The 27124-nt window shown below is 39.4% G+C and overlaps 1 protein-coding gene across 1 annotated transcript in view; it reads left to right on the forward strand.

The window, feature by feature from the left end:
• Thoc1 (THO complex 1) overlaps positions 1-27118 on the forward strand; it is a 48085-nt gene extending 20967 nt beyond the window's left edge. Inside the window, exons 10-21 of the mRNA XM_008826959.3 lie at positions 1087-1195; positions 3739-3870; positions 10832-10932; positions 12811-12877; positions 13074-13124; positions 13216-13286; positions 13845-13940; positions 14823-14888; positions 22068-22151; positions 25151-25298; positions 26298-26373; positions 26823-27118. Coding sequence (XP_008825181.1) covers positions 1087-1195; positions 3739-3870; positions 10832-10932; positions 12811-12877; positions 13074-13124; positions 13216-13286; positions 13845-13940; positions 14823-14888; positions 22068-22151; positions 25151-25298; positions 26298-26373; positions 26823-27118 — 1297 coding nt within the window. The remainder of the gene's footprint in view (positions 1-1086; positions 1196-3738; positions 3871-10831; positions 10933-12810; positions 12878-13073; positions 13125-13215; positions 13287-13844; positions 13941-14822; positions 14889-22067; positions 22152-25150; positions 25299-26297; positions 26374-26822) is intronic.
• Positions 27119-27124: the final 6 nt, after the last annotated feature.

Genomic DNA, 27124 nt, shown 5'->3' on the forward strand with positions numbered 1-27124 from the left:
TGTTGCAGGGGTGAGGAGATGTAAGTGTGAGGACCTGAGTTTGAATCCTCAGAACCATGTAAAGCCGGGTGCTGTGACACTCGTCTGTGTTCTCAGCACTCCTACAGAGAGAACATGGAGATGAGACTCTCTGGAGCTCACAGACCAGCTAGCCTAGCATATGCAGCAGCAAACAACAAAACCCAACTTCAAACAAGTTAGAAGGGAACGACCCACACCTGAGGTTGTCCTCTGACCTCTGCATGCACCTGCAGTCACACAGATGAACAAAGGCATGCACGTCATAAGCTTCCTAGCATCTGAGACACAAATGGACATAAAATGGTTACATGACTCTCTGGTAAAGATAGCTTTCCATTTTTCTTACAACAAATTTCCCTGGGACCATGTTGTATCACAGCCAGATTAGGATCTGAACTAGTAATTCCATAATAAAAGTCACTAGAGAAAAGGCCTATTTTTGAGATACTAACTTGATGTGTACCTTATATATTTGCCTCAATTTAGTGGATAGTTAGGATGCAATGCTTGTGGCATTTAACATAGAATGAAATTGGTTTAGGCAACACAGAGGTTGGTTTCTTTCCTGTTTTGAAAGTTCAGAAATAGTCAATCCAAAGCTTAATCATTTAGTGCTTACTCTACGTAGTCTGGGGATCCAGATTTCTTCTGACTCTTGCCCCTTTTCTAGTAGTCCAGTATGGCTCACTGTCACATCCACATTTGAGCCAGCAGGAAAGGGAAAGACAAATGGTAAAACATCTCCCAAATATTGCATATATCACTACTACCAACTAATCCATGTGGCCATTTCGAATAGTAAGAGGGATCAAGAAACATACTCTTTAATTCTAAGTAACTATGTGCAGTCAGAATTCAAGTGCTCTTCCAGGATAGAGAGGGTATATTGCGATACATGAATTCCTTCAGATTATTTATGAAAGTATATGTCATTATTTGCGAATTTACACTTTTCAGGGGCTAGAAGCCATTTTTGAGCTTCTGAAAAGGGTTTGTGGCCAAGAAAAGAACATTTTTATATTTGGGAAATAATTTAAATGGTTTAATATAATGTTTATTTTATAGTTCTATTCCGATTGATTACAACCTGTATAGAAAATTCTGGTCACTTCAGGATTACTTTAGGAACCCAGTACAATGCTATGAGAAGATTTCATGGAAAACTTTTCTCAAGGTGAGTTGCTAGCCACAGATTGTCAAAAGCCTGAAAATTTATAGCTACTGGCAAAGCTAAGATTTATCTTGTCCAGAATACTGTTCATTATAAAAATTCTGCCTTTAGTGTTTTTACACCTGTTTCATAACAGAAGCAAAATTATAACAGCCACCAATTTTATAGAATACTTAATAAGTCACTTAAGGTTTAAAAGTAATTAAAGCCTTGAAGGTTTTTAAATATTGTGATTGCTGTTAATATAAATTGATAATTTTGTAGAATGTCCTCTATCTTTGCACAATTTTTTTTTTGAAGGGTAAGCAAGCAAGGTGTATTCAGAGGTAGAAAAACAGCTTCCTGCAGCAGGGAAGGGACACAAAAGGGAGTTGCTCTATCCTTTTTTTTTTTAAGATTTATTTAGTTGTGTATGTCTGTGTCTGTCTGTCTGAGCCTGAGTATATGTATGTGTACCGTGTGCATGCTGACAGTTGGGAGCTGCCATGTGGGTGCTGGGAAGCAAACTGGGATCCTCTAGAAGAACAGTGAATGTTCTTTACCACAGAGCCACTGAGCTCTCTCTCCAGCCCTTTTTCTTTTTCTTTCTTTTTTTTTTTTCCAGCTGTCCTATTAAAACTGAATTTGTGAAACTATAGTCTTGGGCCAAATCAGTCTGCTTTGTAAAAGGTTCACTGGGCTGCAGCCCTGAGCTCACCTGAGCTGATTGTGTCTGCACTGTAGTAGCAGGTTGACACTGTCTATGCCATAAAGCCCCAAACACTTCTGTCTACTCCTTTACATAAGAACATTTGCCAACCCCTGTGTTAGAAGCATGTCCTATATTTATCTTATAGAAATGGGAGATTATGATTCCAAAAAAGAAAATTAGGATAAATAGGTAGCTCTCAAAGTAACATGGTAAGTGTTCTGTATTATTGTCATTTTATATGCAATTTAGAGGAACAGTTCCATCCAAATTAAATGGATAATAAGAAATCATAAGGAATTATTTTCTCAATTGGAACAAATATACCATCATTGTTTTGCTTGGTAAATCTTAGTACAAGAAGTGTTTGAGAGTTTTCATAGCTGGTTTAACAATCAACTTCCCTGATAATTTTTTTATTTCTTTGATTGTTTCATGAATTTTGGTTATTTTCACCTCACTCTCTATCATCTCTCTTCTTTTCCCACTGAAATCCTTCTTCCCAACAAGTCCCCTTCCCACTTTCATGTTGTCTTTTTGTGCGTAATCTGCTGAGTTTGATCAGAATTGTTTTCACACATGCACGTGTGCACATATGTGGGTGGGAGTTACTTACTGGACCATGGGTAATAGCTGTACCACTGAAGAAAATGGCATCCCCTCCCCGCCAGCAACCACTAACTGCCAGGGCACCCCAAGGGAGGGGTAAGACCCCTCGCTCAGCCATGATGTAATGAAAAGCCAGCCTTGTGTAGGTCTTGTGCAAATAACCACAGCTTCAGTGAGTCGCAAGTGCACTGACTGAGTAGTGTACAAAAGACATCTTTTTTTCTTCACATCTCCCATCCTCTGATCCTTATATTCCTTCTGCCCCACTTCTACAATGTTCCCTGACCCTTGGTAAGGATGGTATAGCCATACCATTTAGGGCTTGAGCAATCCACCATCATCTGTTCTCAGCATTTTGGCTACTTGAAGAGGTTTCTGCATCAATTACCATCCACTTCACTCACGTATGGATATGAGCATGAGTGTTTACCAGGCAATGACATTATAGCCATTGAGCAAAATAATTCACTGATAATTTATATAGTCAGCCCTTCTTACCAGTAGATTCTGCATCTATGGCTACAATTACCTACATATTGAAAACACTTGGAAAAAATTGCATCTTTTTTTTTTTTTTTTTTTTTTTTTTTTTTTAGAGACAGGGTATCCTTGTAGCCCCAGCTGTCCTGGAACTCACAATGTAGACCAGGCTGGCCTTGAACTCACAGAGATCTGCCTGCCTCTGCCTCCCAAGTGCTGGGATTAAAGGTGTGTGCCACCACGCCCAGCTAAAAAAATTGCATCTTTACTAACTACATATAAACTGTTTCCTTGTCATTTCCTGAACAGAGCATAACAAATGTTTTCATAGTGGTTATATTGTACTAGATATTGCAGGTACTCGAGATGATTGAGACAGGTGATTGAGGAAGGTATGCCTCGGTAATATAAGTAAGACATTTTAGCAGCTTCAGATTTGGTGCCAAAGGCAGAGTTGAGGTCCTGGAAACAACCCCACAGATAGCAGAGGATGACTACTCTTTCACATATTCCTTTTTGTGTTTGCTTTCTATACATACTTTACCTAAAAATGTTTCTTCAGGAGTACAGTTATATCTACTTTTATGATATTATGAAATAGCATTCAAAAGAGTTTTCCCCCATATTGCTGTTAGAATTTTTTTCTTGTTTACTGTATCGTATATTATACATATGGTTAGCTAGGAGTAAATCTAAGTATTTGATACAGAAAAGCACTAAATTAATTTTTATAACAATGCCAAAGAAAACCAATATTTTTACCTTGCAGTATTCTGAAGAAGTTTTAGCTGTTTTTAAGAGTTACAAATTAGATGATACTCAAGCCTCCAGGAAAAAAATGGAAGAGTTGAAAACAGGAGGAGAACATGTGTATTTTGCAAAATTTTTAACAAGTGAAAAGGTATGAATCTTCTTTTTCACTAAATATATATATTCTTTTTTTCTGTTAGTACATAATCTTTTAAAGTTCACTAGAACTCTTTTGTACTTTTGGTCATAGCTGATAAATGCTAGTGTAAGGACTAATTTGTTTCCAAAGATATTCTACTTTGCATCTATTTGGTAGACTTAACTTGAGAATGAATGCAGCTGAATTACTTTGCGGTATATATATACTATAATTTTAAGCTAGGATTTAATTTGTATTATGAAAATATTTTGCAATTGATTTATCATATAGGTACAAATAAGGAGTTTTAAAGTTCCCTGTTTACCTCAGTTATACATTTTAGTAAATAAATTTGTTTGGGTACAATGCTAAGGGATTATGTGATTTTTTTTTTTTTTTAAGTCAAAATGATACACTGAGTTTATATTTTGACTCACTCCCTTTGCTCCAAACACATAGCAATGACAGATAGAATACAAAAAGAAAAATACCAAAAAGAGCTGGGCTTCCAGAAACGCATATCTTCATGGACCAGAAATATCAAGTTATGAGTGAAACTGAAGCTTTGGCCTGTTGGACTCTATCCAAAGCAGATGGTGGCACCAGGGATTTGACTGCAAATAACAGAGTCCAGTGTGCTCCTTGTGGGACTGGGGCAGAGCCACGTGCACTCACTGCTGGTAGCCGGGGACTAGAGGGGAGTTTTACCTATTTATGAAAAGAAACGAAGGAAAATATCACCAATCTTATAGAAAGTTATGGGCCTGGGGCTAGCGATGATACAGCTTTGTGTCCATCTGCTTACTCTGTAACTGGATACTTGATGTCGCCAAAATCTTTTCAGACAGCTGCCCAAAAAATCATCTTCACACTTCTTCACAGTTGGGCCTTTGAGCCCTGACAGAAGTAAATGCAAAACAGGGATGGGGTACACAGAGAGGGAGAGAAGGAAGCAAACAGCACAGAACAAAGCTTCCTTTCAAACTCTATGGTAAATTAAAGCTTGAAAATCTTAAGGAAACCCAATGAAAGATCACTAGCAAAATCAACTGTTAGGATACATACTTATTTCAGGTGAATATACAACCTGATCAAGACTATATTTTTTTGATACTCAAAGGTAATTGATGAGAATTAAAAAAAAAAAAACAGGAACTTGGGAGACAGAAATGGGCATAACTGGAGTAGGACAATTGATAGTTACAACTACTTGGGAGTCTTTGGACTAAATCTGAACGTTGAAAGCAAAGCATACAGGATTAATCTATAAATGGGGCTGCAGATCAGAAGAGAACCTAGTGAATTAAAGCTCGTGATGAGAACAAAGGAGACTCTTGAAAGTGAAAGAAGTTAGGAGCATGGACTATAGGTTGAGAAAAATCTAGTATCTTATGTGATTTCTGAAGACCAGGATGGGGAGAGGAGTGTAGAAACCATGTTGAAAAGAGTAGAAGGAAGTCCAGGTCTGCAGAGTACAGCTGTGCTACAGCTGCCAAGCAGAAAAAGAGAGAAATCCATACGTCAGTATTCATTCTATCTGGGGATACTTAGAAAACCTTTAAAAGCTGCCAAAGGTGAGGGGAAAGGACGTATACTGAGAAGGAACAGCTGTTTGACAGTATCAACTCAGACTTACCAGCTATCACTACCTGAAAACTGGAGAAGTAAAAGGACAAAGAAAAAGCCATGACTATGATTGTGAAATTTCTTACCCTACTACACGCACTCAAGACTGGATAAAACACATTTATTTCTGTTGAAAGACTGGAGGAACTTGCCACTTACAGATCCTCATTTTGAGAAAACTAAAAGATGTTCTTCAGGAAAGAAATGACCATAAGAAAGGAGTGGGAGACTGAAAGCAGTGGTGAGCACAAAAATTGAAAACTACTGGAATTTGTTGATGACTTATATATAAAAAAGTCAACTGTTGATTTTAGAGCAGTGTGGGATAACGAGTATGGAAAGGGAAAGTGAGACATCTAGTGAGTGGCTTTAGCTCACTGCAGACCTGGTGATGTTTAGGGAGACAAGTGGAACACTCCAGTCACTTTAGACTATATGTGTAGTAAAAGTTAATCATGAGGCTAGAGAGATGGAACAGAAAAGAGATTAGAAGCAAGTCCAAGTATATCAGCAATAACAGACATTTCCACATGATAGCATGAGATAGGTGGGTTTATTGTTGGTTGTTTTTAAATCTCCATTCACTTTATTAGTCCTAGCTTTTTTCCAAGTGCTGGGATTAAAGGCATGTGCCACCACGCCTGGCTAACAAAAATGCGTCTTGCCAGGCGTGGTGGCACAGGCCTTTAACCCTAGCATTCGGGAGGCAGAGGCAGGCAGATCTCTGTGAGTTCAAGGCCAGCCTGGTCTACATAGTGAGTTCCAGTACAGCTGGGGCTACAGGGAGATCCAGTGTCAAAAAGACCAAAAAAAAAAAAAAAAAAAAGCATCTTGATCATGTTCACCCCAACTCCCCCTTTCACCATCTCCAGAACAGCCAACTCCTCCCTCCCACTTCCCCCAGGTATCCTCAACACATTAACACATTCCCTCCCCACCTTAGTATCCTCTCCCTTTTTTGTTAACTTACTGAATCTAATAAATGCTGCTTGTTGAAATTGTTGACTGAGCTCCAGGTCTTTCGTAGGTAACCATACCCGCAGTGAGCTCATGAGTGCAGTGGTCATGTCATGTCCAGAAGACAGAATTTACAGCACCCTCCCCATCCTTCAGCTCTTACATTCTTTCCTCCCCTCTTCTGCGAAGTTCTCTGAGCCTTGGTGGTGGGGGTTGATAAAAATGTCCTGTTTAGGGCTAAACACTGAATAAACAGTCTCAGCACTTTAACCAGTATGATTCTCTGCATCTGCTGCCCACTGCAGAGAGAAGCTTCTCTGGCTAAGGTTGAGGGCAGCACTAATTAATGGGTCTAAGCATAAATATTCAGAAGATAGTTTGACAGCATGTCTGGCAAAACAGCAGCAGTAGGTTCCTCCCTAGGCCTGTGACTTCCCAAACCAAGGATTACGGTGCCTGGCCTGAATTCCCTCCTGCAGAGCAGGCCTCTAATCCAGTCCAGAAGCAGCTGGTTATCCGCAACCTTCATACCATTGGTGGCCACTTCTATAAGAGCATTGTTGTTTTGAGAAAAGGAAGCATTCTGTAGCAGCTCAGATAAGGCACAAAGAAGCAACCCTTTGTGTACCCTGCCTCAGTAAAGACTCAGAGTCAAACTCTCATACAGGTTTCTCTGAGCTTTTCGTATCCCAGATTTTCTAGGTATATTTGTCTTTCCAGGAAGTAATTTTCTTATAATGAGTTTTACATAGAGAAGCATTCCTTTCTAGTTCATTTGAAATGCAGTTGGTTTGCAGTTGAAATGTAGTTGGTTTGTTAGGAAGAATACAAGAGAAATTTAAATGGAATATGGAGCATATAATAATTCATATGTAATTATTCAAGAATCAAAGTATTGGGATAGAAAGACTTGCTAATTAAACCACATAATGCTCGGCATGGTAGCTCACACCTGTAATCCTAGCACTCAGAAGAGTGAATCAGGGTGATTGCTATGAGCTCAATGCCAGCCTGAGCTACCATGTGAGACTATGTCTCAAAAATAAATAAATAAATAAATAAATAGTAAAAGCTATGTGGGGCCAGTGAGATTGCTTGGTAGGTAAAAGCACTTGCTGCACAAACCTGGAAACTTGAGTTTGATCCCTGGAACCCATGTAAAAGTGGGAAGAGAACCAACTCTATAGAGTTCTCTGACCTCTACATGTGTGCCATAGCACATGTGCCTCCCCAGACTGTTGTAAATAATGTTTTTTTAAAAAGCTGTATGTTTCATGCATATGGTATACATACATGCAGCCAAAACACTGAGGCACAAAAATATTTTTTTTAAAGCTATGTGAATGCCAACCAAAGAAATTTGAAGCAAAACATATGTAGGATTTTAAAAGCTACGTAACAAAGGAATGAACCACCAAGAATTGACTTCCATACACTTAATGTATCCTAAAGATACAGTAAAAAAATAAATAAAAATAAAATGCGTATTTGGTATGTTCTCATAATTATAATGGATTTTTAAGAGACTCGATTAAAAATTGATGGAAGTTATGTATTCTTTTGGCATATGTGTGGAACATTCATAAAATTTGTGTACAGGATCTGAAAGGAAGTCTCAGCAAATTTCAAAGATTACATATTGTATGTAACATACTATCTGGCCACAACATAATTAAATTAGAATTATAAAATTTGGGGGCATAGTGGCACACCTTTAATCCCAGTACAGGGAAGCAGAGGCTGGTGGAGCTCTGTGAGTTCAAGTCCAGCCTGATCTACATAGCAAGTTCCAGGCCAGCTGGGGCTAAAGGGAGAGGCATGCGTTTGAACATAAAAACATATTTCCAGAAGTTAAGAAATCATAGTAGAGATCCCAAAATTCTTGTAAGCCTATATCAGAATTGTAATTATAGGAAAATATGTGAGATAGGAAGGTTACACATAAAGTGAGATGCAAATAGAGGATTAAAACAGGAAACAGTGATAAATTGAGCTTGCATTGTAGACCAGGCTAGCCTTAAACTCAGAGAGATTTGCCTCTTTTTGCCTCCCAAGTGTTTTGGTTAAAGGTATGCACCATCATGCCCAGCCTCTACATGTGTATTAATACTATAAAACATGCATAAGAATCCTAACCACCAAATACTTGATGGGAATGGTTACCATAGCTAGAGGTTCAACAGTTTCAAGAATCTTTTATTGTTGTTGTTTTAAACAAATATGAAACAACTAAAAATATAAGATGTGATACCTAACTAAATGGTGGTATGTGAATGTTGAATTTATACCTTTTTGAGCATTTGAAATATTTTATAATTTTAAATGGAAACACTTGAAATACTTAACCATTTATAGAGTCTTATAGTGTTAATGGTGACAGTTAATGAAATTTTAAAGTGTTTTATGTTAAATTGATAGAAATGGAAGATTTCATGTTTAGCATTTATTTTACCAGGAATATTGTTTTCATGTAAAATTGGTTGACAGAATGCATAAAGGTGATAAAAAATAATAGTTTGAGCCATTTAAGGTTTAGAATAATATTGTAAATGGGGCCGGATAGATGGCTCAGTGGTTAAGAACACTGACTGCTCTTGCAGAGGACCCAGGTTCAATTCCCAGCACTCACATAGCAGCTAACAACTATCCTTAACTCCGGTTCTAGGGGATCCAACACCCTCTTCTGACCTCCTTGGCATTGCACAACACAAGTGCACTTATATACATGCAGGCAATACACTCATACACAGAAAATTAAAAAATAATATTAGGAAGTTTGAGGCCTGAACTAAGTAATGCAGTAAAAACCAAGGACTATAAAATGCTGTTTGTTCTAGAAGCAAATATCTTTACAAAGAAATATTTGATCCATGACATGGAGTAAATGATATTTAGTAGAAAACCAAAGAAAACTGGATCTAAAAAGGATGCAATTATTATAAAAGAAGGATGCAGTTGAGGATGTTTTAGTCTTGGTTGTGTCACTGACTGGCTGTATAAACTTAAAATAGGTAGTTTTCTCTTCTGTGAGCCTCATTTCCCTAAGTATGCAGCGTAAGGAGTTGGCTTGTATGATACACTGGCCCCTTCTCTACCTAATTCAGTATCTTGTTTAGTACTATTTTTTTCTTTTTAAAAAAAATTTTATTTTTTAATTTTGTGTGTTCACACGTGAGTGCAGATGCCCCAGAGGGGCAGAGGCACGGGATCCCCTGGAGCTAGAGTTACAGATAGTTGTGAGCCAGCCGACAAGGGTGCTGGGAGCTGAACTCAGGTCCTCTGGAATAATAGTAGTGCTCTTAACTGCTGAGCTATCACACCAGTCACAAATACAGTGTTTCTTATGAAACTATTTTAGTTTGTTCAGTTTATTTTTTATTTTACGACAGGATTTCATCATGTGGCCCCGACTGGCCTAGAACTTGCTATTTAGAACAGACTAGTCTTTTGAATTCACAGAGATTTGCCTGCCTCTGCCTCCCAAGCGTGACACAGGATGTGGAGGAAAGGAAAACTAGTGGCATGCCAGTCACATTTTTCAGTTGAGAAGGGAGAGTGAACATGAAAAATAACAAATGTTCATTCCTAAAGGTGAAGTAAAGCTTTCTAGAAGACCAGTTTTAAAAAGGCATGCATCTTGCTTACACATGAGCCAGCAGTGTAACCAGTGCTGAACCAGTGGAACTTGACGCTTTCCGATAGTGTACTGATAATTCATTTAGAAGGAGGCAGCTTCCTACTGTTGCTCTAGATTTTTAAAAAAGAAAGTCTTTAGCTCTGTATGGACATCATCATACAGGATGACTTCCCTTCTTACCACCTGTCATTCTCACAGCAGAAGCAGCTAGCTGCTATGATTGCACACATACTTCCTCATTAGTAATCTTCATTCTGTTCCACATTCTGTAATAATTCAACTATGATGGCAATTTTCCCAAAAATCTAAAGGAAAAAACCTCATTTTAAATTCACATAACTCTGGCCCACTAATTTCTTCTCTTCTGTCAAGCCCCACCTCTCCTGCAGGCACTTTGTACGGTTACAGGGTGAATGGTGCCCATGCTGTTGTACTGTTTACATGGACCTCTCCTTTGACCATTATTCTCTGTATGTGGGAAAGTGGTAGGCACTCTTTCACTTTATTATATTGCTGCCTTATGTTATCCCCAGGTCAAGACCACAGAGAGCAATTTTATTCACCATCATGAATATCTCATGGCATAATGTGGTCAAGACATCCTTGTGCTTGTGCAGTAGCACTTTGCAGAGTGTGAGTGCACAGCAGATATTTTCTATTAGAATCAGAATCTTCCATTTCTACAATGTTTCACCTGTACTTGAGGTCAATACTTGATTTTTAATGTGTTTTTTGTGTGCTTTTTTCGAGTAGTTGATGGATTTACAACTGAGTGACAGTAACTTCCGTCGACATATCCTGTTGCAGTATCTCATTTTATTCCAGTACCTCAAGGGGCAAGTCAAATTCAAAAGGTACGTTAATACGGACAATAAAGGATTTTTAAACAGTGGCAAAGAAAAGATCTTGCCTAGAATTTGTTGTATTAGCCCCATAAAATATGTACAATTTTTTTTTGTATTTAAAGCAATAATTTTGTTTTATAATTATTGGGAGAGGGGGAGACGTGTGGCATGGTGTGCATGGAGGTCAGAAGAGAACTTTTAGAAGTCAGTTTTCTCTTTCCACCATGGAATCTGGGGATTGTTTAGGCTGTCAGTTTTACACAGTGCTTTTACCCACTGAGCCATCTCACTGGTCTTAGATCCATATAAGGGCTACATAAACAGCCAGTTGGGAACTTGTAGATATAGGATATTTATTTTGAGAAAAAAAGTGTTAAAATATGCAAGTGTTAGTGAGTCTTTTGCCGAGTGCCAGGCCTTCCCAGGAGTTTTTGTTTCTGTTGATGTATGGTGGTCTCTTCCCTCCTCCGGCATACAAGCTTATTTGAGTAGGCCAAAATGGTCTCATACAAGTGGAGCTGTTTAGGACATTAGAACTGAAAGGAGCAAAAAAAAAAAAAAAAAAAAAAAAAAAAATCTTAAAGCAATGATGAGTTCTAGGGGGTGGGAAAATTGTTCAGTTGGTAAAGTGATGGTGGTGCAAATGTGAAGGATCCAGGTTCAGTCTCTAGCACCTACATTAAAAGCCAGGTGTAGGACAGACACTTGTAATCCCAGCACTGGGGAGGTGGAGACAGGAGGATCCCTGGTGTTTGCTGATCAGCTAGCCTAGCCTAATCTGTAAGCACCAGGTCCCAGTGAGAGACCCCATCTCAAAAAACAAGGCAAATGGTGCCTGAGGAGTGACACCCAGGCTTGACCTCTGGCCTCCACACGTGGACACAAGAGTTTCGTTTTTAAGGTTTCACAAAACCTCATCAGGCTGGGCATGGTGGCACTTGCCTTTAATCCCAGCACTCGGGAGGCAAAGGCAGGCAGATCTCTATGAGTTCAAGGCCAGCCTGGTCTGCATAGTTCTAGGCCAATGGGACTATAGGGAGACCCTGTCTCAAAAAAACCCATACCTGAAGTGAGTCCTGTTACTTGACACTGTGTATGTTCATTACACAAACCCAGTGTTGTTTGAGTTGTGTAAAGGACGTGGCTTTACTGTTTGCTTAGTCCACACTCCAGTGTCAGCACTTACTGCAGTTCCTTCAGAATTGTTTTAAGGTAGCACATGGGACCCACCCAAAATGTTATTTCTTACTCTGTTTTAGTTTGGTGTAGTATAATGTAGAAAGGTCAAGGACTTTGGAGTCAGACCTAGGTTTGAATGCAAGCTTTGTAGCCTTGGGAACACCATTGGGCCACTGTTCTCTCTTTTATATGTGGACATAGTGGTTCTGCAGATTCTGTGAGTTGGTGCTCAGATCTTGGCAGATGGTAATCTATCAGTATTTGCTGATGTGTGTAGAGAATTAGTGTATAGGTAATGGGAGTGCTTGATAATTTGGGTTTGGCTATATAGCCTTTTCTAGGATTTAGTATTTTTCAATATATTTTTAATGAGTTTTAAAGGAAATGTAATATGCCTGTCGGTATTTATCATGTATAGTACTATGTTAATGTTTTCTCAGATTGTCATCTCACATTAAACTTAGACATGTTTGTTACTCTGTAGTCAAGTCAGTTAATTAAATGTTTTATTTGCCTTTATATATTTTCATGACTTTAATATTAAATACTCTTGATGACGAAGTGTTAGAATTTTCTCATCATCCTCTCGTTGGTGATGATTCTTGACAACTTTGATACAATATGGCTAACTTATATACTACTATAAATAAACCTTAACATTAGTACACACTCTGTCGCTCAAACATGCATTTATTCTTTCTTTCCCAGTTCAAACTATGTTTTAACTGATGAGCAATCACTCTGGATAGAAGATACTACAAAATCAGTCTATCAAGTAAGTCCAACATGCAACAAACCTATGATTGAAAAATGGAAATTTAGAATTTTCTTTGTTTCAGCCCCAAGTAGGAAAATAAGGATAAAGTTAAGCTCAGGTACAAGAACACAAACACTTCTCGGTGCTCTGCCTACAAACCACTCCTATGATGCAGAAAGTTGTTGAAAGCTTAGTATATTCTTTCTAATCACAGCTACTATCTGAAAACCCCCCCGATGGAGAAAGATTTTCAAAGATGGTAGAGGTATGTATTTGATTACAATGTAGATTTCTCAGCACCAAATATGATTTCAAAGGATTCTATCAGGCAAATATAATGTCTTTGTTTATCCTAGCATATATTAAACACTGAAGAAAATTGGAACTCATGGAAAAATGAAGGCTGCCCAAGTTTTGTGAAAGAAAGGTAAATAAGCTCATCATAAGAAATATGAAAAGGACATTTCAAAATATAGTCTGATAGAATTTTCAGAATAAATTGATCAATATTAATTATTGAAAAATGCTGTGTGTCTACTTATAATTTGCCCTATGATGTGGCATTTTTGTCTTCTGTCTGATGAGTATTCTATCATACTGTGAAGCTTTTAGATTTTTGGTGTGCAAAAACAGTAACAATCTGCTGGGTGTGGTGGCGCACGCCTGTAATCCCAGCACTTGGAGGCAGAGGCAGGTGGATCTCTGTGAGCTCAAGGCCAGCCTGGTCTACATAGTTCCAGGACAGCTGGGGCTACAGGGAGACCCTGTCTCAAAAAAAGACCAAAAAAAAAAAAAAAAAAAAAAAAAACCAGTAACAATCTCTTAGTTTTTAATGGGATTGGGGGTGGGGGGGTTGTTGTGTTTTTCAGCACTTGAGATTAACCCAGGGACCTTATGCACATTAGGCAAGTATTTTACCACTAGCATACTCCCCCATTTCTGCTACCCATTTGCAATCCCCAAAATATTTGCTTTGTTCATACAGAGCAGCAGATACCAAGCCCACAAGAGTGATACGGAAGAGAGCAGCCCCAGAAGACTTCCTAGGCAAAGGACCTAACAAGAAAATTCTGATGGGAAAGTATGTTAACTTTCCTTCATATGTCCTCAGTTATTTTTATACTTTGAAAATATTACTCTAAGAACTTTCCAGTTTGTCATATCTACATATTATATGAATTGTATTCAGTATGTAAGTAAATGAGCAAAGGAGACCACGCCTGGTGGCTCTGTGTGTCATCCTGTGATCTCCTGCAGCCATGCAAGCCTTTGCTTTGTCTCCACCTTCCAGAATCCTTAGCTTTGGGCTGTGCCATTCTTTCCCTGTCACAGACAAGACAATTATTTTTTTTGATTTTTTATTTTTTGGTCTTTCTGAGACAGGGTCTCCCTGTAGCCTGAGCGGTCCTGGAACTCACTATGTAGACCAGGCTGGCCTTGAACTCAAAGATCTGCCTGCCCCCCACCCCCCAGTGGTGGGATTAAAGGTGTGTACCACCATGCCCTGCCTATAAGACAATTATTTAGCAGCACAGCTCACTTCTAGTTATTACAAAGTACCCTAATCTTTTGAGTTATATTGCCTTCCAGTTAACTATTCTTTGCTTTTTATTGTGGTTGACTCTTTTTGAAAAAAGTGACTATAAAAGATTATCATTAAGCCGGGTGTGGTGGCACACCTCTTTAATCCCAGCACTCGGGAGGCAGGTGGATCTCTGTGAGTTCAAGGCCAGCCTGGTCTACATAGTGAGTTCCAGGACAGCTGGAGCTACAGGGAGACCCTACCTCAAAAAGACAAAAAAAAATTATCATTAAATATTTACGTATGTAGAAACTTTATTAATTATGAAGGAGAAAAGTAAAGCTCATACTACCACCAAAATCCACTACTTATGTTACATATGCAGGTTTAAAGGGTATGAGGACAGCATTCATATAAAATTATGTCTGTCTTATTTTGTAGTGATGAGTTAACAAGGCTTTGGAATCTCTGTCCTGATAATATGGAAGCCTGTAAATCAGAAACAAGGCAAGTTGAAAACTTTTCCATGTTAATGTTTTTTCTGTATTAAGTAGAATGCAGTCTTTTCTCAGCTATGGTCGGAGCCCAGAAATGTAAAAGTTCACTGAGTGTTTCAGCAAATTGTAATTAATCCCAGCACTCAGGAGGCAGACAGGTAGATCTCTGTAAGCTCTAAGGCAGCTTTTTCAACATAGCAAATTCCAGGCCAGCCATGAGAACCTTTCTCAAAACACAGTTTATTATGGATAACTTCTGGCCTGACAGAATATGTCTTGCCTTAAAACACCTAGAAATGCTGATAAAGTCAATTTAGGGATCACAAGAAAAGAAAAATTCACAAAGGAAATGGGAAGCAAACACTGGAAGAGTGGATTGAAGTGGCACTGCAAGCTGTGGAGCAGTGCAGATGATTCCCAGTTTGAGTCACCAGAGAAGCAGTCAGTAGCTACAGAGATTCCAAAGGTAACCTCAGGCCTGAGAGCTAGTTCTTCCTGAGCAAAGCAGAGATACCGTCAACAGAGGAATGGAAGAGGGTGGGAGATGGGAACAGGACTTAACCTCTTGGCACAGGAAGCCAGAAAGCTTTTCTATTTCTGCTAGGAAGGGAAAGGTATTTCCTGTGAAATGATACCACCAAGCCTTTTCTCACATAGTCTTAGAGTTTACATGTATACTGCCAGCAGCATAAAGGAACAAAGGAGGGAGCTAGAAAGTCCCAGGCTGGTAGTAAAATCTGCCTGGGGCTCAGAGCTTCAGATGAAGCCGCCCCCGAGATAAACGTCTAAAGATCAATTTACCATCCAAATTTTCAAACATTCAAGGAAATAATGTACTATGAGTACTTAAAAAATTAGATTAAGCTGGGTGTGGTGGCGCACGCCTTTAATCCCAGCACTCGGGAGGCAGAGATAGGTGGATCCTCTCTGAGTTTGAGGCCAGCCTGGTCTACAGAGTGAGTTCTAGGCAGCTGGAGCTACAGGGAGACCCTGTCTCAAAAAGCACCCCCCCCAAAATTAGATTAAGGCTATAAAGTATATTTCAGATAATTAAAAGGTAAAGTAGTAGAAACTGAAAATAAATCTGGCACTGTCAGAAAGGACCAAACAGCTGGGTGTAGTAGCTCAACACCTGTAATCCCAGCACTTGGAACACTAAGGCAGGAGAATTGCTGTGAGTACAAGACCCCTTGCCTCAAACACAAGGGACCAGGAAAATTGAAAAAGCATGTATTTAAAAACGAGACAATATGCGTTAACAATACAACAAGGAAACCTAACAGATCACAGTGTAAGAAATACAGACTGGGACAAAAATAAATGACTGTGAACGGGCCTGAGTTTTTTGGTTCAAGATGATGTGCAAGTCTTAAATAGGATAAAGTAGTCTCTATATGTGACTATGAAGGCCTGGAAGAGAAATAAAGACAACCTTCAAAAGAGCAAATTAAACTAGCAGTAGGCTTCAAATAAAATAGAAAACCAGATGACGGTGGGATGATATAAGAATTGAGACAGTGTCAGCCAGTTGAGTGATTGAGAATAGTTATTTTCAGGGCTAGGGGTATAGCGCATGCTGAGCAGATTCTTGGTGTGCATATGACTCTGGGTTCAATCCCAGCACCAAAAGGAGGAAAAAGGCAAATTGGTGACCCTGTTTATAAAAATGCCATGCACTGGATGGGAGTGGCACATTAATCTGAGCACTGGGGAGGCAGAAGCAGGTGGATCTCTGTGAGTTCGAAGCCAACCAGGTGGCCAACCTGGTGTACATAGCAAGTTCCAAGCCAGATGGGGGAGACCCTGTCTCAAAAAGACAAAAAAAAAATCATGCAAGAAACGGAACCCAGAAAACAAGAAAAGCGACTGTGAAGACAGTCTTCATGAAGAAATGTGAATAGATCTTATCTAGATTCACTATATAAAGTAGTAGAAATTACTAATTTAGGATTTTTAAGAAGGTAGAACTGATATATTTGGGATCACAAGAAAAGAAAAATTCATGAAGGAAGTGGGAACCTGCATAATGATACCAGTCAACATGTCAACATGGATGGGGGAAATGCCACGTGGTCCCACTTCTAGATGAACAACTACAGGCAATTAAAGGCTGCAGAAAGGGAGACTCCGTTTTCTCCAGGGACAAACTCCCTGTTAGGTCATACAATCTCAATTGGTCAGCCCTGAACACACGTACATACGAGCAATGCTAAATGGACTCAGTAGGATATGTGTGTGCTTATATACACATGTATATGTAACAATAATGAAGAGGTCATGAAATTGAGAGGGAGTGGGAGGAGTTGGGAGGGATAAAAATAATGTAAATATAGTGCTCAGGAAATTCCCACCCCCCAAAATTTAAATTATTTAAAATACCTTAAAAACAAGGATATGGAAAAGTTGAACTATAATAATAAAGGTATAATAGCATTATTAAATTGATATTAGACAATAGCACATTCGAAGCAGAAAGCATTATTTAAAATAGTACATAAAAATATAAAAATGAAAAAGGAGGGAGCTGGAGAGATGGCTCAGCGGTTAAGAGCACTGACCAGTCTTGCAGAGGACCCGGGTTCAATTCCCAGCACCCATATGGTGGCTATGAACTGTCCTTAACTCCAGTTCCAGGGGAATCCAACGCCCTCTTCTGACCTCTACAACATTCCACGACATGGGTGCACTCACATACATGCAGGCAATACACTCGTGCACATAAAAATAACGAATATTTAAAAAATAGAAAAGGAAAAATGCATCCGATATATATATACATATATATATATTCTAAGCTTTATTCCTTAAGTAATCTCAAAAATTTGACAGGATTTAGAATGAGAAATTGACTAGTACATGATATAGATTAATTTTGACATACTTTCTCAATATTTAATAAATATTAAAAGTACAATACATTCAGGATTTACTAAGATACTTAAGAAGCCCAGTCTTAACAATGGCACAGACTTATCTCAATTATGCATAAGTAACAAAATAATACAAAGTACCTAAAAAGTCTTGGAAACCCACTGTTGACTAGCCCCTTACTCAAAGAAGAAATCAACCCAAAATGATGGCACAGTCCTACAGGCCTTGACCAGCTGAGAGAATGAGGCTTGAGGGAAGGAATTTGAGTCCAACCTGGGCAACATAGTGAGGTGAGACTGTATCTCAAAACAGAAAGAAGGGAGAGGAGGAAGGATGGAGCATAATAGAAACTTGGAAAACAGAAGTAACTGACAATGAAAATACTACTTTGGAGTTCAGACTTTGGAGTTCTAATTTAATAAAATGCAAATGGAAATTTTTAATTAAAAAGTCTGTGTGCAAGGGTGTAGGCATGTGTGCGTTACGGCATGCATGTGGAAGTCAGAGGACTACTTTTGGGATTTGGTTATCCTTCCACCATGGGTTTCAGGGATTGAATTCAACTTCGTCAGGTTTGTGTGGCAAGCACTTTTACCCGCTGAGCTTTCTTGCTGACCCACAGATGGAAGTTTATAGCTCTAAATGCTTACATTAAAAAAAAAGTCTGGGAAGCCAGGCATGTTGGTGCGTAACTTTAATCCCAGCACTCCAGAGGCAGAGGCAGGAAGATCTCTGTGAATTCAAGGCCAGCTTGGTCTTTTTTGTCAGAAAGACAGGAAAAAAAAAAATCGGGCTGAAGAGGTGGCTCAGCAGTTAAGAGCACTGGCTGCTCTTGCAGAGGACCTGGGTTCAGTTCCTAGCATCTCCAGTTCTGGGAGATCCATTGCCCTCTTCTGGGGTATTGCGTACACGTGGTGCACTTACATACATGCAAGCAAAACACTCATACACATAAAATTTTTAAAAAATAGATAAAATATTTGTTTAATGTCTGAAAAATCAACTGAGCACGTCTAGCACCGTAGGTCAGAATATAGTAGAAATTAAGATTAGAATTTTGGGGGTTTTTTTGTTTATCTTTTTGGAGACAGGGTCTCCCTGTTGCCCCAGCTGGCCTGGAAGTCACTGTGTAGACCAGGCTAGCCTTGAACTCAGAAATCTTCCTGACTCTGCCTCCCAAGTGCTGGAGTTAAAGGTATGCACCACCATGCCTGGCCAGAAATTTTTTTTTAAATAATTTATTGAGCATTTCATACATGCATATAAAGTGTTTTAATCAAATCCATGCCCACTCCCTCCCCTTCATCTCCTAAGCAAATAATATAAAAGATCAACAACAACAAAAAAAAAAATTTTTTTTTTTTTTCTTTGATCTTTTTGAGACAGGGTCTCCCTGTAGTGGGGCTGACCTGGAAACTTACCATGTAGACCAGGCTGGTTGTGAACAGAGATCTGCCTGCCTCTGCCTCCCAAGTGCTGGGATTAAAGGCATGCACCACCACGCCGGGCCAAAATGTTTTTTAATACTAGGAAAACAGTTGAAGCAAGACTGATAAAATGAGATTACAGCCCAGTAGGAAAAAATGGACAAAGGAAATGTCAGGTTCAGAAGTAGTGACCTTAATAAGTCTCTGAAAAGATGACTATTAACTGGAAGGGCAGTTAAATCCACAGCAAGCAACTTCATAAACAAAAGATTTACTATTTTAAGTTTTCTAAGAATTAAGGTAATTTGCCACTGCTGCTAATGAGAGTGTGATGGCGCAGCACTTGACAGTTGGCAAGATGTGGAAGTCAGAGACTTAGCCATTCTAGTCTTCCACATATTGATCCTAATGGTCTTTTTAAACTCTCAGGTTGAGTCATCAGTGGTCTGTGACATCACCTTAGTAATTTCAAATGATGTGCGTGTGTGCGTGCGTGCATGTGTGTGTGTATGTATGTGTACATGTGCACATGCATGTGGAGTCCCAAGCTCTATGTCTCATATTTTCCTTTGTTGTTCTTCACTTTATTTTTGAGACAGGGTCTCACTAAACCTGGAAGACCGCCTGGCCAGCAAGCCCCTGTTCATCACCCCCGCCCCCTAGGATTTGTGTTACAGAAGCGAGCTGCCATGCCTTTTTTAAAAAAAGATTTAAGTATGTACATGTGTCTGTGTGTATGTGCACATGCCCACAGAGGCCAGAAGAGGCCATTGGATCCCTGGGAGCTATTGTTACAGATGATTGTGAGTCACTCAGTGTGGAGGCTGGAAACCAAACTCAGGTCCTCTGCAAGAATAGTACACGATCATAACCACTAAACCATCTCTCCAGCCCACATACCTGGCTTTTTACAGGGGTGATGAGATCCAAACTCAGGGCCCATTATAATAAGCAATTTATTAACTGAGCCATCTCCTAGCCCCTCAACTGGCATTTTTTAAGTGAAATAGTAAACATATTTTGTGATATACTAGCTTTACTTTTTATAATCCACATACTAGCATGTATGTGTATTTGTGATGTAAAAGGAATATCCTCTTGTGGGTTGAAATAAAAGCAGAAGTGGAAGGCCATGGTTTCCTGGGAAGCTAGTTCATCCAAACATGGAGTCTAAGTACTAGGATATGCATTAGCATTGTAAGTGCAAAAACACCTTTATTATCTAACAATAGGGTATTGATATCTTGTCACATGCTCATAAAATGGAATTATATGTATATATTCATCAAAAAATTAATACGTGAGAAATACTGGTATTGACCATACTTCAGAGAAATCAAACTGTTTAAGAGTACATACCAGGATTCCACTAGCTAGAAATTTGAAAAATACAAGAGTTTTTTAAAAGGCACAAGAATGGGGGACTGGAGAGGTTCAGTGGTTAAGAGCACTGGCTGTTCTTGCAGAAGACCCAGGTTCAAATCCCAGCACTCATATGGCATCTAACTGTATAGTGCCAGTTGCAGGGGATCCGACACCCTCTTCTGTACTCCACAGGCATTGCACGACACAAGTGCACTTACAGGCAGGCAATACATACATACACATAAAATTTTTAAAAAAAAATGTTTTCAAGGCCACAAGAATAAAATTTTGAATAGTGGTTTTCTGGAGAGAGGAAAAGGAAATGAGGGGAGGGATACACTTCTATTTGTAGCTTTTTAAAAATGTGAAGCAAATATGGCAGAATCCTGGCATTACTGGTACAGATGTGATTGCTATTAGTTGTGATTGCTTGAAATACACAGTAATTTTAACAGTAGCAAGTGGTTCTAAAACATTTATGGCTGATACTCAGCTCTGGCTAGGTATTCATCCTGTGATCCCTTTTTTGCCTGGTGAGAAGAGTGAAGGCCAGAAGACATGCTCAGTTGTTAAGTACACCTACTGCTCTTATTAGAGGACCATATTCCCAGCACCCCATCAGGCAGCTTACAACCACATGTAACTTCAGCTCCAGGGGATTTAATACCTCTGGCCTCTGCCAAGGGCACCTGTACTTGCCTATAGTCACGCACGCACACACACAATTAAAGTCTTGGAGGGGGTAGTGATGTTAAACTCAGAAACCTGAGCCTTATAATATTTATTAATAGGAAACATGTTACTGTAATGTGCCATAAGATTTTATTCTTTAGGGAACCTATTTTCTAGTTTTAGTCAAAGATGTAGAACTTCTGATTTGCTCTGTGGATTTCTTTGCCTGTTTCAAAATTTTATTTCTTAAATTCAAGAAAGATTCAATTGAAAACCCACTATATTACATAATAATCTAAAATAAACTAAAAGTTAAACTTTTAAAATCTCAGTATGGTTTGGTTATTTAGGTTCAATTAATTCTAGTATTGAAAAATCCATACAAATAGTTAAGGACATGGTATGAAATGTTGATGTTTGCTAGTGAAATTCAAATGCTATTAAACTGGTCACCCTCATGATAGCATATTTGTTGTAATATATAAATAAGTGCAGTGTATCATTTATAATACATAGTGCCTGAGATGTAATATTGTATAGTTTTCAGACCTGTACCTCCTTGTTGTTGGGTCAGGGGTGGGGTGAGGTTGGTTTGGTTTGGTTTTTTTGAGAGAGCGTCTCCCTTTAGCCTCAGTTGGCCCTGAACTCAGTATGTAAACCAGACTGGCCTTGATCTCAGAGTGATCTGCCTGCCTCTGCCTCCTGAGTTCCCTGCTAGCTTTGAGTCTTTATTGCCTTAGAAATGTAGAGTCCGTTGAGTTTGGGCCCTAGCTGTAACTAACATAAGGGTATGTTTAGAATCTACACGGCCACCATTTCATGAATGAACCTCACTCCTTCCTTTTAATGTCCAGGGAATACATGCCAACTTTGGAGGAATTCTTTGAAGAAGCCATTGAACAAGCAGACCCTGAAAATATGGTTGAAAATGAGTATAAGTAAGTAGTGTTTCTCATGAGCTGATGCTTATTTTTCAGTGTTTTGTTTGTTTGTTTTTAGAAATTGTAAGTATTCTAAAAAGTTTAAGGGGAGCTGGTCAATGAGTAGCCCTTTGGGGTGTTTCTGTAGTGTTCACATTCCTCCAACGCCCTGATTTCAGTGACTATTGACTCCTAAACATGACTTGGAATTACCTCTGCTTCAAGTATTAGAACCCCCAGCCCTCAGCCCACGGCTCCCTCCATCTGTCACTTTGATGTCTGTTCCTCTCCAAAGCAGTCTTTCCTGCCAGCCAATGTCGTTTTTGTCTTCACTTCCTCACCTGTTTCTGTCAGCCTTTCTTGCGTCCACTGAGCTACTTCACCAGTTCCTCTTTGCACTCACCAGCTGTCCTTGCTCTGGTGATGTTTTCCTTTGTCGGAACCTGTAGAAGCACTTACTGTCTGTCCTTTTTACTTTGCTGCCCCTCTACATCAGTCTCCACTGCTGGCTCTGCTTCTGCTGCTTTACTTTCAATATATGGGGTAACTTTAAGGTTCAGTCTCACCCTTTCTATCCAAAATGTCCCAAGTTACACCACAGTCTCATAGTTTTAGATAGGTATTATGGAGTTGTGATTTAAAGGCAAGGGCCCTCCTGTCAGAATACATACCTTCCCATCCTCTCTACTGCTTACTGTCTAGGTGGCCAGTCCTAACTGAAGTCATCTCTGCCCTTTCATCATTTGCTGAGTGGTAGCCGTCATTTCATAGGGTTCATTTCATAAGATTAAATGATTCTTTGAACTGTGCATGGCATGTAGTTAGCATTTGATGTGCATGACTACTTTGGCCCTGTGGCAAGTTTTAGTTTTACTCCGACCTCTTAACTAGTGTGGTCAATTCTCCATGCACTAGTCAGTGATCTCTATGATAAATGCACAAGGCATGGTTGCACACACCTATAATTCCAGCATTCAGGAGGCTGAAACAGGAGGATTGAGTTTTAGGCTAGTCTAGGCTGCTGACTGAGATCCTATCAAAAGTAAAATATGCCGGGCATGGTGGTGCACTCTTTTAATCCCAGCACTTGGGAGGCAGAGGCAGGTGATCTCTGTGAATTCGAGGCCAGCCTGGTCTACATAGCAAACTCCAGGTCAGCTAGGGCTACAGAGAGACCGTCCCAAAAAAAGGCAAAAAAGAAAAATATGCGTAAGTCCATCTGATGCTTAAAATATTTCACTAAATACCTATTCTGAACTCCAGGCCTTTTTTTTCCTTTATTTTTTTAAAGACTTTATTATTTTTATGTGTATGCGTGTATTGCCTGCATGTAGGTAAGTGCACCCATGTTTTGCAATGCCTGCAGAGGACAGAAGTTGTCGGATCCCCTGGAACTGGAGTTACGGACAACTGTTAGCTGCCATGTGGGTGCTGGGATTCGAACCTGGGTATTCTGTAAGAACAGCTAGTGTTCTTAACCGCTGAGCCATCTCTCCAGCCCTCCAGGGCCTTTTTAATCACCCTTGGTCTGGCTCATACATGCCTCTCCAACTTGAGACTTTTCTCTCTTCCCCTTCAGACCACCCCACTTGCTTGAACTTCTTTCCCCATCCTCTTGGGCTTCCAGGGCTTGGTCACTCTCACAGCTCATCTGTGGCGTTCCTGTGCGATCTGTTTCATACCACTTACCGCACTCCACAGTTCCCACTCATCTTTCTCATTCTTACCACTAAAACTGTGTTATGCCTTGTGCTTATAGTAACAGTGATTGCCAACCCATTCCACATTACCATGTCAAGTATTGAAAGTCACTCTGGTTGCGGCCCAGCTTTTGTATCCAGGCACACATGATCTACATGTCTCCAGAGCTCTGGAGTGCTTATAAGGATTTGTTGTTTGAATGAAATGAATATTAATTCATCTTTGTTACATGAGATAGATTCAGGACTGGTTTAAGAAGCTTCCTCATGCAACAGAGGGTGTTGCCAGAGTTCTCTCTGGGTCTCTTGCATTATCAGGCAAACCATGTAACATATCTTTATGGGGGGTGGGGGTGACTTACAAAGAAACAAGCACCCAGTGTATTTCCAGCCACTTGGTCTGTTTCTGGGGGCGCTGTCTTTAAGGATTTCTCAGAGGTGGTTGTGCTTTGCTTCCCTGAGGAGCAAGCTCTTTTGTGATTCTTGTCTTGCCATTGCCTATTGTGGGCTACTGGATATTCACTCTTTGGGCATTTTGAGCCATTTTCACTCAGGTTGGTACCGAGTGAATTAAAGATTAGCTGTTGTATAAATAGAATTCCAAATACAGGTCCTTTATTCAAAATACTTGAGACCAGCAGTATTTTCAGATTTGAGTTTTTTGCTGATTTGGAACATTTTTCATAGCCTTAGCAGATGTGCATTTTAAGGTAATGAAAAAGTTCTTTTTTTTAGATATGTGTTTTGTCTGCATTTACCACATGCATAGTGCCCAGAGGCCAAAAGAGGGCATCAAATCCCCTGGAACTGAAGTTAAGGACAGAAGAGCTGTAAGTGCTCTTAACCACTGAGCCATCTCTCCAACCCCTAAAAGTATTAGATTTTTAAACATCTCAGGTTTCATTAACATGATAAACTCAGTGCTGAAATACTCAATTCACACCTGAAGGTGGCATTGCAAGTGTAGATATCAACTCACCAATAAAAGTTACTTATCATTAATTTCTTTTCTACATAATTGGATGGGTGGTTTCTGCACTAATATAGTGTCTAAGCAGGACTGGGACACATACTATTGACTTGCTGAAATAATGTATACACACACACTTGCAAAATGTGTTTCTTCAGATTTTTTGGTTCTGTAATTATGAATCTGTTGGTTTCTGTTATTTAATATGTGGACTGCACCCTGAGAGGTCCTTTAGGAACATGATGGTACTTTGAGCTATTACTTGCTTTAGAGTACAATTCTGTGACATGGAAGGAAATATAGAAAAAGAAAACTATAAATGACAAGACTGACATCTCTTCCTACAGAGCTGTGAACAATTCAAATTATGGTTGGAGGGCTCTGAGACTATTGGCACGGAGAAGCCCTCACTTCTTCCAGCCAACCAACCAGCAGTTTAAAAGTTTGCCAGAATATCTCGAAAATATGGTAATAAAGCTAGCCAAGGAACTACCAGTAAGTAACGTATTTCATTTTTTTCCCATTCCCTAGTTGACATCTGCTTAAAAACTGCTGTCAGTATTTGAGCAGAACTGAATTTAGTGTCTCATGTGATCTACAGACCACCCTGTCTTAAAATGGAGGAAAAAAATGTATTTGAATATACATTTTACAGGAAAAACACGAGCTGGTAGTTTTCTGTGCAACAATCAATTTAGCACATTCTTTTTTTTTTTGAGACAGGGTCTCCCCGTAGCCCCAGCTGTCCTGGAACATACTGTGTAGACCAGGCCTTGAACTCACAGAGATCTGCCTGCCTCTGCCTCCCGAGTGCTGGGATTAAAGGCGTGTGCCACCATGCCCAGCTAAGACGTTCTTATAATATTTTGAATAAACTTACTATCCACTGTAAACTAAGGCCTTAAGTTTTTCCCATTTGCCAGTGTATTTTACCACTTTTTATCAGAGCCAGAGTCTAAAGAGTGGCAATATGGCACTGGCCTATCTTTCTACTCAGTTCTCTTTTCTAATAGCATTTTTTTTTAATATTTATTTTTATTTTATGTGTATGCATGTATTGCCTGCATGTAGGTAAGTGTGCCCATGTGGTGCAATGCCCGAGGAGGACAAGAGGCTTTCGGATCCCCTGGAATTGGAGTTACTGACAGTTGTTAGCTGCCATGTGGGTGCTGGGATTCGAACCCAGGTCTTCTGCAAGAACAGTGTTCTTAAACACTAGCCATCTCTTTGCCCCTCCAATAGCATTTTCAAATCATTGTTACAATTTGGCAGCAATGGGCGTGGTTGCTCTCCTCTTCCCTTGGAACATACTAAACCCTAGCTATTTCCAAACCAGATTGTCCTGGCTTTTCAGTCTTCTGTCCTGCATTAGAAGGCATACTGGGTGGTGGGGATCTGTGACCCATTACTGGGAATCTTATGACAAAATGAAAAGCATTTCCAGGTATCTTCAGAAGTCGGCTTTCTTTTAAACATTATTATTCTTATCTCTAGCCTCCTTCTGAAGAAATAAAAACAGGTGAGGATGAAGATGAGGAAGATAATGATGCTTTACTGAAGGAAAATGAAAGTAAGAATTGAATTTTCTTGGCTATTTTACAAAATTGGAAAAGATTGGGGTTCTTTGTTGAGAGTATGTTATTTCATTTGATCTGCTTCTCCACCTCCATCATTTTATCTCAGTTCTACTTTTGACCTACAGTGGTCAGTTTACAGATGGTAATTTTAAAGGAAAAGAAAATAGGTATTTTAAGGCAGCATCATACCTCTGTTAACTAGTGGAGGTTGGAGAGAACAGCTCCTTTGAGAGAAAGCCTTTCTAATTACAACAGAAGCAACAGCTTTGTGTGCTGAATTATGATTTTTTTTTAAAGTTGGTATTCAAGCCATGAAGATTTTTTAAAAGTTTTAAAACAGGCTTACTAAGATGATCAGAACACAGCTTTGTGGTACTTTCAAATATTAGGATTGTACATCACTATACTTTGCACATAATTTAATATCCTCTATATTTTCTAGGTCCTGATGTTCGGCGAGATAAACCTGTAACTGGGGAACAAATAGAGGTATATGCCAACAAGTTAGGTGAGCACTGGAAGATTCTGGCTCCCTACTTGGAAATGAAAGACTCTGAAATCCGGCAGATTGAGTGTGACAGTGAAGACATGAAGATGAGAGCTAAGCAGCTCCTTGTTGCCTGGCAAGATCAAGAAGGAGTCCACGCAACACCTGATAATCTGATTAGTGCACTCAACAAGTCTGGATTAAGTGACCTTGCAGAAAGTCTAACTAACGACAATGAGACAAATAGTTAGCTTCTT

Source organism: Nannospalax galili, unplaced genomic scaffold (genome assembly GCF_000622305.1).
Source record: "Nannospalax galili isolate Female #2095 unplaced genomic scaffold, S.galili_v1.0 scaffold511, whole genome shotgun sequence".
NCBI classification, from domain to species: Eukaryota; Metazoa; Chordata; class Mammalia; order Rodentia; family Spalacidae; genus Nannospalax; species Nannospalax galili.